Genomic DNA, 12,463 nt, shown 5'->3' with positions numbered 1-12,463 from the left:
CATGTTGACACACTGTGTGCATCCTCCAAATTTGGCTTTTGGAAAAATCACAAAAACATTTCGCACATTGTAGCAGACAAAAGAAGAAAGTGATTTGGAGGGGCTTTAAACTCGCCCCAAAACATCAATGATGTTTTTATATTTTGGAATAACATCATTGATGTTTTGCTTGATGTTTTCCAATTGTAAATTACACCCCATGATCTCCCCGATCAGGATCTGGGCACTTTCGGATGTGAAAGGATCTTCATCCACAACCTCACGATCACCTAAAAAGAAAGGAAACCCAAAATAAATTAGGTCAAAAAAAAATGCCGCCATCCATCTCTTATCTGAGCCTGTGGTCGCAGACACTCACCTGTTGTGGTGACTAGTTCCACCACGTCTTCTTCCTCCTGCTCAGTTTGTGTTGGGGGGATTTCCCCTTCTTCCAGAGGGGAGGGGGGCTCTGGTCTCCTCGGATGAGGGGTGTCCTCCGAGTCTTTTCTCCCCTATGTAAAACAAAAATGGTATAATTAGCACACAGATATTTGATGGCAGAACTCTAAAGATGAAACATTGCTTGGAAGTGGGGTACAATGATCTATTTTAGCAGTGTTCCAAGATGTAGCTTTTTTAGTGTCCTTTGTCAAGCTGCAATACTTTACCTGTTTGGTACAAGCTTCACAGATGTAGACCCCCCTATAGTATACACTGGAGCACCTGTGTGGCCCCCCTAATAAAAATGGTGTTCTTGTGTCCCACACTAGTGCTCCAGTGTCCAGATGTGAAAACAGCTGCTCAGTGTCCTCTCCTTACACACAATCTAGTTTGCATTTCATTCTAGTAACAAAGCCATCTACACAACCCAATTCTTTGAAGACAAGTATAGGGCCTCAAAATGGTGGCCAAATGCATATGGGCTAAACAATGGTGTTTTATAGTCCGAAAAAAAAATGTGTGATCCGAACGAATAATGTGCCCATGAACATGAAAGTTGCCATTTTAAACTGTACAACAGTTCCTAAAAGCACATGGAGCAGCACGAACGTAATAAACACAAGAACAATAGGAACACAGCACAACTACTTACTTTTTTGCAGCACTCTCCGGATCTTTCTGTACTGCTCATGTTCTCGTAATTTCAGGTCCGACCACCGCTTCCTGAGTTGATCTTTCGATCGTCGTACCCCGAATTTCCGGTGCAGACTCCTGACCACTTTCGCCATGATCTTGGCCTTTCGGACATTGTGGTTGGGGTAAGGCCCATACTTTCCATCATAGTCGGCCTTCTTCAGGATGTCCACCATTTCCAACATCTCCCCAAAGGACATATTTGAGTCCTTTAATCTCCTTCTGGATCGGGACGTTTCAGGCTCCAGCCTTTCCTCCTCCTCCTCCTCCTCGTTGCTGTAAATAGCACTATCCTGCTGTCTCTCCGCCATGTGCTCTTCCTCCACTGCGTCGAACGAAAAGGGGCGGGGAATAGAATAGAAAGAACGTCAGGGGCGGGCGGAGTTATACGCATGCGCAGTGTGTATAAATCGTAACGCGCGCGTCTTACGTACGATCTGTGAGCGGAGGAAGGAGCATCGGAGACGCCGATCGTGCTAACGAAGGTAGGATCTAAACTTGGGCCTATACTGCTTCGAAATGGAAGCCTATATTGTAACAAGATTAGGGGAGTTTGGCCTGACATTAGGGTTTGTCTTGTGTTGTGTCTTGCAGAGAAAATGGATGGCTTCAATGACCACAACTTCCTCCCCCTGTTCATAGACAAGTACAGGGAGCTGCCCTGTCTGTGGCAAGTGAGACACCCCCACTATAATCACAAACAGAAGAGGCAGGCAGTGCTGGAGAAACTGCTGGAGTTGGTGAAGCCGGTGGTCCCCACAGCAACCATCCCTTATTTAAAAGCTAAAATTGGTGGCCTGAGGAGCACATATCTTAGGGATCGCAAGAAGGTCACAGATTCCCAGAGGTCCGGAGCTGCAGCAGATGACGTTTATGTCCCCAGGCTCTGGTACTATGAGAGACTGCGATTTCTGTCAGACCACACTGAAGTCAGGGAATCACTCTCTACTCTTCCTTCCACTCTTCCTTCCACCCCAGCTGAGGCTTCCGATGTCCAACCTGGGCCTTCCAGCCAGGAAGAAGTGGAGGAGCCCAGCTGGAGTCAGGTATAGCATTCTTCTACAGATTTCTGGTCAATAAAGAAATGATGTTTACTAGATGTTATTATTGATCATTAATTGCTGCTTGAAAGTGTTTTACATATCAATAGACAGTAGTGGGCACCCAAAATTGGGACAAGAATGAAAAATGCTGGGCTCAGAAGGATAGTCTGTTATATTTGTTAACATTCAATTTGCAGCAGTCAGGAGGTGAAAATTGTGTGTAATTGATGAAAACAATACTAAAACTATGTCCCTTTTTCATACACAGGAAGACCTCAGCCAGGAGGAGGCTGTGGAATGTGGCAGTCAGGAGGAGGCGGGGATTAGTGGCAGCCAGGAGGAGGCGGGGCTAAGTGGCAGCCAAGAGAAGCCTGGGACAAGTCGCAGCCTGACTGAGTCTCAGGTCCCTCCCCTCCGCCTGCCATATAAAAGGGCCAGGAAGGCCACTCCCAGTCCTGTGCAGGATTCAGCATACAGGCTGATCCAGGAGGCTTCGGTGTCCCTCAGAGCCTTCCCCAGTCCTGCAGAGGCCTTTGCCTGCATGGCTGCCACCAAATTGCAGGGCATGCAGGAGGGTCAACGCAAGATCTCTGAGGACCTGATTTATAAAGTCCTACGTAAGGGGGAGAGTGGGGAACTGACACCCAAGACGGATGTCATGGAGAGGGACGATCCTCCTCCTCCTCCTCCTCCTCCTGCTGCCACAACTCCACCACCACAGCCAAAGGCTGGAAGGAAGCGTGGAAGGAAGACCTGAGAGTGATTGCCCTGTGTTCAGTCTGGTCTGACAGAAGCTGCAGTCTCTCGTATGACCACAGCCTGGGGACACAGATGTCATCTGCTGCTTTCCGGATCTCTGGGACTTCTGGACCAGACTGCCCTCCCTTAGATAAGGACTCCTCAGGCCACCAATTTTGCTTTTAAATAATTGATGTGTGCCCTGGGGGTCCAAGGCTTCGCCCACTTCTGCAGTTTCTCCAGCGTTGCCTCCCTCTTTGTTTATAGTTGTGACCCCTTAATAAAATATTTTTAGGTAAATTCTACTCTCCTGTGTGTGTTTTCATCCAAAAAGGACAGTTTGTTGGTGAGTATTCAGGTACATTTCTAAAGTACAATGTGAAATTAACAAGGGACAACAACACCAAACAATCTCCTACAGATTAAATAGAACAACATATCAATGGTGTTGTGGGAACTTGTCACAAAAAACACACAAACATTTTCGGGAGTACAAATCAAAATCACCAACAAAAAAAAATAAATAAAAAGAGAAACACAAAAAAAGATTCTACATTAAAGTAAAAAAAAAAAAATAAAAAATATGTTGTCAGATGTGAGAAATCAAAATATATTGAGGGAATCCCGATAAATAGTAACGAAAAAAGTTTGTGAGAAGTGTGTGTGAATATGAGCATCAAAACGACTTAATTCTTGTCACATTATAAAGAAGAAGAGAGTGCGCTGTATTAAACCATTTTTTACATTGCAGCGTGACGAAAGTGCTTTATCCATTACGAACGCTAAGTTTACCAGAACGAGCTGTCCCGTGTCGGAATTTCTTCTGAGCATGCGTGGCACTTTGTGCGTCGGAACAGGCCACACACGGTCGGAATTGACGCGATCGGATTTTGTTGTCGGAAAATTTTATCTCCTGCTGTCCAACTTTGTGTGTCGGAAAATCCGATGGAAAATGTCCGATGGAGCCCACACACGGTCGGAATTTCCGACAACACGCACCGATCGGACATTTTCCATCGGAAAATCCGACCGTGTGTACGGGGCATTACAGTGAGGTGTCTGCAGATGTAGCGCAAAATCAAGTTCAGTCCTTAGGGGACGTGTACTGGATCTGTGGAGACATGAAAATTAGAAGTAGAATGACAGGACAGTGAACAGGAGACTGTGCAATGGCTAAAACCATAATGCCCCTGCATATTCTCCCAGAGAACCCAGAGCCAGAAGCAAGCGATGTACCCAAACCCAACAGAAGACGCAGGAGTGCCCCAGCAGGAGGTTTTGACCCCCACTTATACATAGATGCCATAGGGGTCCCAAGGGGGGTCCCGGATGAGTTCAAAGCAAGAGACCAAGTAGCAGCGGGTTTTGAGTCACTGATTCCCATTATCACTGTAAATAAAAATGTAGACTGGATAAACTACATCTACTATAACCAACAAAGATTTGTTAACTACACCAGAGATGCACTCCAAGGTTTAGCCGAACAGTTAGAAGCAACTTCGCACCTGACTTTCCAAAACCATATGGTCTTAGACATGCTCCTAGCTGAAAAGGGGGGTGTATGTAAGATGATCCCCGAGACAAGTACATGCTGTACCTACATCCCAGACAATACCAGCCCAAATGGTAAAGTGACTTTAGCCATCCAGAAACTAGAGGACCTGTCCAAAGAATTAAAACAGAATTCAGGGCTCACCAACCCCTGGGATCAGTACTTTACATGGATAAAGGGAGGTTGGCAGGGATTGTTGACCCAGATAGGAATAGCTATCCTGGTAATGGCTGCCATAATCTGCTGTGTTCTCCCCTGTATTAGGAAGTGTGTAGAAAAAGCTGTAAAGAACATAGCACATATCATGAGGGACTCCATTTTAATTCTAAGACACCATCTTATGTTTTACAGGAAAATTGAAAAAACTCAAATATGAGTTTCAACTGAAATACACATCATGTTTAAGCTGTAATCTATAGAAATGTCTAACTCAGGGTTACATATAAATTTAAATATAGCTAGAATGTGGAGTTTGTCCTAGCTTATGTTTGTTCTAGATAAGATAAATACTTCCCTCAACATCTATTTAAGAATACATATATACTTATAGTGAAAGTGATGCAAGATTTTGTCTTATAGCACCAGCTAATAGGTAAATATTAACTGAACCTATTTTCATTTCAATGACATGTATAAGTTTAGTAAAACTCCTCCCATCCTCTCAACTGCATAAATACTGTAATCCAATCCAGGAGAAACGTGTAAGGATTTTGTAGCCAGAATTTGTGGTACTAATTATGAATTCATAGTCCCATGGGTTTCAAATTTAGCGGGATGGACCGAAGCCATACACAGTGTAGACCCCTTTCCCCGGGATGGCACTAATGATGAATTTCACATAGATATGATAAAAGGATTGTGTTTAGGAGATAAGAGAGCTTTCCCTTGGTACCCCGGGGATCCTCAATGGGATATGGATTATATGAAAAAGGGAGGAGAGAACTGGTTAAAATACGCCCCATATTGGTTTCAGAGGGATAATAAGAAACAGAAAAAGCCCATCAAATGTTTAAGTAAGGAAGATTATGACCAGAAACATAGAGAAGAAGCCGATAAAAAGAGATTTGTCCCTGACCCAATAGCCCCACCCCTGCCAATAGTCAGTCATCCTCCACCCGCATATGTACATGTCTATTCGAGTTTAAGAAAGGAAGATATTCATCTTCTGGCTGGACATTATGCAACCAGACAACGGCAGGTCCCCCCCGCTCCACAACCACAACATCAGATCCCTCCCGCTCCACAACAAGATAGACAGCACCCACAGAGGGCCCGAGTCGAGGTAGGTAAACCAGAAGATCAGGGAGCTATAGGAGGGGTAGTTTCACCACCTGGTCAAGAGCAGGAGGAAGAAGACGTTAAAGGGGATAAAATACTTAGTCCCCCTAAAACAAAGAGTGGAACTGTATATAGTAACACTAACCTTCAAGCACCTTTCATAACCATTGGAAATGAATTATTAAAAAAAGTAATAGACATTGAGGACTTTGACAGGATAGTAAAACATTGCCCCAAACCCACCGCCTCTGCAGGAGGCACTTTAACTTACTTAAAAAAGGCCTGTAAGGGTAGAAATTACACACAGGAAGACATGCATCTTATCATTGATGGTATCATAGGACACACCAGTTCCTGGAGCTGGGCAAATGTTCCAAGCATAAACACTATTGACACTGGAAACGCGGGACCATATGGGTTAAACACAGTACCAGGTAGGAACACCATGTGGACAGAATTAGAGACTGAAATGATGAGAGTATTTAAAAATAAAAGTTCCCTCCCTACTGCCATAGCATGCAAACAAAAGTCAGGAGAGACTGTAGTTGATTTCTGGAAAAGGTTTCATGAAAATTGGACAATAGAAGCTAGGATTAGCTACAAATACTGATGTGGGAGCTTTGTTTATTCAAACTTATATGAATAATCTAAAACCCCAGTTCGCCTTGGTGGTGAAACAGATGATATCTGAATGGACCACACAGACGATTGACCAATTTCAGGAAACTTTAATACAGAAAGAAGCAGCAGGGTGTTTCGATGTAATAAAAGAGAAAGCAGTGAGTACCCTTTATCAGGGTGGAGTGCGAACTCAGCCTCCCCAAGATAATGGTGGACAATGGGGCAGTGGAAACAGAGGCAGAGGAAGAACAAAAGGGAGAGGGCATGGTTTTTCCAGACCACCCCAGCAGTCCCGCACATGTTGTTTTAACTGTGGACAACAGGGTCACTGGAGAAATTATGAATGGAATAACCCAAATACTCAAGATCAAATGCATACACAGGGACCCCAATCTAGCCAACCGAATCAAGTTGCCCCAAAGCAACAGGGTCCCCGATTCCCTATACAGTGGAATCAACAGCAACTGAAATGAAGCTGCCCGGAAGGTAGTATCCCAGCATTTCCTTTGATCTCACACTCTTACAATGAACAACCAATTGTGACCCTATATATCAAAAATAGGCCTGTTCCATTTTTAACCGATTCAGGGGCAACTCGGAGCACCCTCAGTGAGGACTACTACAGAGGTGAGACTAAAATTGCTGAACCTCCTATGGGAATTAATGGGATACTTACCAAAACATACAAAACACCACCTTTACCAGTAAGTGATGATGAAAGGGGAGGTGCAACAGTCTTGCATCATTGTTTCAGGATTATACCAAATTGTCCTGTGAATCTTTTGGGTAGAGATTTGATGGGAAGATTGGGTATAACACTGAAAATGACTACTGAAGGAGGGGTCTTCGTACACTCCAAGGTAATACCAATATATTACACTGAGGATACTGATCTCCCTCCACCAGATGATCCGGTATGGTCTAAGAGCTCCTTGGATGTAGGTCTTATTTCTTGTACCCCATACAAGGCAGCTTTAAAATCATGGGCACAGCCGGTTTATCACAAACAATACCCCATTTCAAAAGAAAAAGAGGAAGGAGTGGCCCCAATGGTGGAAAGGTTCCTGCAGCAAGGAATTCTTAAAGAGACACTGTCACCCTACAACACCCCCATTAACCCAGTAATGAAGCCGGACGGCTCTTACAGGTTTGTACAAGACCTCAGAGCTATAAACAACCTAGTGATACCCATCGCTCCCATAGTGCCTGACGTGCCATCACTCCTAACCTCCATAATATCCGATGCAGAGTATTTTTCGGTCATTAATCTTTGTAATGCATTTTTTTCAGTTTCTGTTGACGAAGAGACACAGCCTATCTTTGCATTCAATTTCAGAAATCGCCAGATGACGTGGTGTAGACTACCTCAGGGTTATGTAATTTCTATCAATCGTCTCGTCCTGTAAGAACATATGGAGGCAACGCTCGTTCTGGGCAAGCGGGTGTCCTGCGATCTTGTTTATAAACTGCTCCAAGCCTTGTCGTCGCTCTTCAATGAACGAATCTTCAAAAATGCCTTCATCTTGATGGACTTGTGTCTTTTTTTCAACCTCACCTACTATGTAACTATGTAACTATGTAGACTCCCCTGTAGTATACACAGTGGCCCTCCAAGCAACCCTGCGGTCTTGGACACCCCGCCATGGTTCCGTCCTACTTCAATATGTTGATGATTTGTTGTTGTGTAGTCCAAGCCAGAAAGCATGTAAAAATGATGGTTTAGATCTGTTACATTGGTTAGCAGACAATGGTCACAAGGTTTCTAAGAAAAAGCTACAATGGTGTCAGGAAACTGTTGAATACCTTGGTTTTGTACTCACCAAAGGAGAAAGGAAAATCAGTCACAAGAGAGCTGCGGCTCTCGTGGGTCTGCCCTGCCCACTTACTAAGAAGGACATGCTATCCTTTCTTGGAATGATTGGTTACTGCAGTCAATGGATACCTGATTGTTCCTACTATGATAATCTCCTGAGGCAAGCCACAGGTACTGACATGTCAGATTGTGTGAAATGGAATGATGAAATGTACAATGCTTGTCACAAGTCTGTTAGAAGCTATACAATTACCAAGGTCCATAGCTATACTACACTGTAGGGCACATACAGGGCAACAGGATGACATAGCCAAAGGCAACGCCTTAGCTGACAAAGCAGCAAGAGAAGCCGCATCCACACAGCCTGCAAACATACAAATGCCATTACTCTCAACAGAAATTCCTCTTTTGGATCAAACATTGCGTGATCTCCAAGCATATGCCACAGACCAAGTCATCCAGCAATGGAACTCAATAGGTGTGCAGACAAACCCAGAAACTGACCTTGTCTGCCAAGAGGGGAGACCATGTATCCCTGTAGCCAGTGCACCCATTTTTATTTCACAATACCATGGGATAGGTCACAGAGGGTGGAAAGTCACATGTGAACTTTTGGATAAGGATTTTTACATTCCAGGTCTTCCCTCTCTCATTAAGGCATATGTTTCCAGATGCATCACATGCATTCGGAATAACCCTAGCAACCCTCACAAAGCAAAACATGAACATCTGATATATCCATCTACACCATTCACTCATCTGCAGATAGATTTTACACACATGCCCAAACTAGGTAAAAGACAGGAATATTTGCTAATAATAGTGGACATGTTCTCAAGATGGATAGAACTGTTTGTAACTACAAAGGAAGATACACAAACAGTAGTGAGGATTCTGATACAAGAAATCATCCCAAGGTGGGGTTGCCCACTACAGATCAACTCTGACAATGGTCCTGCATTTGTGGCCAAAGTTTGTCAAGACCTGGTAAAAACACTGAAAATAGAATGGAAGTTTCATATTCCTTAACACCCCCAGAGTTCAGGTATAGTGGAAAGGATGAACAGAACCATTAAAGATAAGATCAGGAAGGCCACTGGAGGTACGTATGCAAATTGGAAGAAGGTCCTACCAGCTGTACTAGCCGAGGTAAGAATGACACCCTCTAAAAAGACAGGATACTCTCCTTTTGAAGTCTTAATGGGTAGGCCATTCCCCACCCCATGGGCCAGACAGCCACTTATGTTAGAAAGAGGGGACCTAGATCTTATTCAGGAAGAATATGTAAAAAAACTTATTGAAACTTTGGATAAAGTTGAAAGGAATGTTGCTCGCACCTCTCCTTCTTCTTCACAGGAACCTACACACCCTTTCCAGGTGGGTGACACCGTGGTGGTCCAGAGATTGAACCGCACCAAGAAACAAGAGTATCCCTTCGGACCCCCAACCACAGTGATCGCAGTCACCCGCACAGCTATTTTGGTAGAAGGACAACAGGCCTGGATTCATGCAAGTCGCGTAAAGAAGGTCAACCAGGACCCTAAGAAGCAAGGCAAAGATAAAGCACAGAGAGGTGAAGCAGGTGAAATAAATCCTCGAACACTGAGTGAAGCAGGTGGTCAAGACTCTGAACAAGATGACGTCGCTTATTTCACCACGGACTTCTGGGAAGGCCTTGTGCCTCCTATGCTAGGCTGCCCTGATTGTGTTCCTGCCAACTTGGCTGATAACTAACTGTATTTATCATTCTGAAGATTTGGGACTCATAAAGGGTATTTGTGGGGCCTCTAACACTCTACAACAGAATAATACACATGACAGACACAAGAGAAATGAAAACTCAGAAAGTTTTACAGATAAAATGTTATTGTTGAAGTTTAAATATAGCTACGCCCAGAAATCTGGATTTGAAAAATGTTGGATGTGTAGTAAGCTCCATCCTAGCATTGCTATAATCCCCTTAATGGCAGTACCTCTAAACTTCACCCCACTTCTTAATGGCACACCTCCTGTCGTCCTCACAGAAGTCATAAGAACACTTTCAAATAATACCCTTACTTTCCAAATTACTGGTAGAAGTCATTCCCCAGACTGGTGTTTTAGGTTGGGAAACTCCACAAACAGAGCTGAAGTTTGCCAACAAGCTAATATTAACTTTTCAATGACTTCAATTGAAAGCCCTTTCTTTCATACTTCAGAACCTGCCCTAAACACCACTCTAATAAATTTTCTTAACACCAGTTCCACTTCCACAGTAGGACAATTATTGTCGAGTTTAACTTTTTCCAGTTTTTCTGATGAAATGATGATAATATTCAACAAACCATCCTTAGCTCTAGGAAACAGTATTTATATTTGTTGTGGAAAAATCTGTCACCCTTGGATCCCCACTGAACCCCAAGGATGGTGTTATCTTGCATCCCTAGTCCCCATCATGGGCGTAGTAGGAGATAGCAAGGGAAGACACCTCCTTGAAGCTAGCATGCATCCTAGGTACCCCCTCAAACACCGCAATAAAAGGGAGTTATTTCTTGAAAAAGATATGGCATGGGCTTGGTTCCCCTCATGGACTGGGTGGGGAATAGACTTAATGAAAAGATTGAATAATTACACTGGAATCATTGATGAAATAATGGAAAATAATTCTGATGATATTACTAAATTAAATATAGAAACAAGGGCAATTAGAAAACAATTAGAACTACACGAGTTAGCCATAGAAAGCATGAGTGCTGCTTTAACTGGGTTATGTGAAAACACAGAAGATTATGAGTGTTGTACCTGGTTTCATAACACAAGTATTGAGGTATTGGGGTACCAGATTATTATGATATAATTGCACAACACCGGAAAGAAGTAAGCAAATTACAAGATGAAGCTAGAAACATTGCTAAGACATGGGATCCTTTTGCAAACCTAAGTTCTGGGATAGGAATATTGGCATGGATAAAAAGTGCTGCCATAACTATAATTATGATTATTCTTTTTATTTTGTTCCTATATGCCTGTTATAAGCTTATAATGTGCATAATTGTTAAGGCATCCCGAACCTCTGATCCTGCTGCTGCGAATAGAATTTATCTCAGTATGTATTATGATAGAAGAAAAATTACATAACTGTGAAAGGTAGTGAGCCATATAATAATGTCTCAAAGAGGGTATTGTAAAGAACATAGCACATATCATGAGGGACTCCATTTTAATTCTAAGACACCATCTTATGTTTTACAGGAAAATTGAAAAAACTCAAATATGAGTTTCAACTGAAATACACATCATGTTTAAGCTGTAATCTATAGAAATGTCTAACTCAGGGTTACATATAAATTTAAATATAGCTAGAATGTGGAGTTTGTCCTAGCTTATGTTTGTTCTAGATAAGATAAATACTTCCCTCAACATCTGTTTAAGAATACATATATACTCTTATAGTGAAAGTGATGTAAGATTTTGTTTTATAACACCAGCTAATAGGTAAATATTAACTGAACCTATTTTCATTTCAATGACATGTATAAGTTTAGTAAAAATCCTCCCATCCTCTCAACTGCATAAATACTGTAATTTCGTGCATTGCAAATTAGATATCTAAGTGGCCAAGCAAACCTGTCTCCTGTGTCACTTTATTGATATCTCCAGGCCTGGGGGTCTACGGAGGTCTTCCTGCATTACCTGAACCTACCTGGGTGGTCTTAGAAGCCGAAATACCCTACAAAAGCTGTCTATCAAACTACCCCTATGTTCATGAACCAAGAGATATCAGATGATGATGACGATGTCTATGTAAGGCTTGATGAAAATTATGATGATAATTATGTGTTACACTCCATTACAGTCACCCTCCCCCGAGATGCAACACCGTAGGGCTATAGGGACATATAGCATTTGGCCGCACTCCCCCAGCTGTATCGAGGGGGGTAGTGAACTAGTCGCTGCCCTTTCTCTACATACAGCCTGTCACAGACCTAGCCGGGACAGAGGCTGTTGGAGAGGACTGTATGCAAGCCTGTTGCCCACCGATTATGGGCCCTAGCATTTGGGGGAATGGTGCTCTCTGTGAGCTGTATGCCTGGGGACCCTGGGGTTGGTGTTACTTTGGATTCAGCTCCATGTCCCCCCAAAACACACAGACTCTGGAACCCGTTATATGCCATATTAGAATGATAAGACTGAATTATACTGTTGGGACACATCCTGTGAGGAGATGCTAATGTCATCATCTCCACTCACCTGTCTGATGTCAGCTATAATGGGTTTAATGTAAATAAGTTTAGTCTAGGTTCTAAAGGTATTCAACTCATTGTT

The 12,463-nt window shown here is 43.0% G+C and overlaps 1 protein-coding gene across 3 annotated transcripts in view; it reads left to right on the top strand.

Annotated features, from left to right (window-relative positions):
- LOC141148187 (uncharacterized) overlaps positions 1–11,763 on the top strand; it is an 82,803-nt gene extending 71,040 nt beyond the window's left edge. Inside the window, exons 1-2 of one of the 3 annotated variants that reach the window (XR_012245179.1) lie at positions 6–8,329; positions 9,515–11,763. Coding sequence is in view for 2 of the 3 variants with exons in the window: in XM_073635385.1 (XP_073491486.1) it covers positions 9,515–9,543 (29 nt within the window). In the remaining variant the exon portion in view is untranslated. Of the gene's footprint in view, positions 1–5 lie in introns of those variants that run through there. The other 2 variants (XM_073635385.1, XM_073635386.1) reach the window with 2 other exon arrangements.
- Positions 11,764–12,463: the final 700 nt, after the last annotated feature.

Source organism: Aquarana catesbeiana, linkage group LG06, assembly GCF_042186555.1.
Source record: "Aquarana catesbeiana isolate 2022-GZ linkage group LG06, ASM4218655v1, whole genome shotgun sequence".
Classification (NCBI taxonomy): domain Eukaryota; kingdom Metazoa; phylum Chordata; class Amphibia; order Anura; family Ranidae; genus Aquarana; species Aquarana catesbeiana.
The sequence above is the reverse complement of the archived record's forward strand: the minus strand, read 5'-3'. Positions and strand labels throughout refer to the sequence as shown.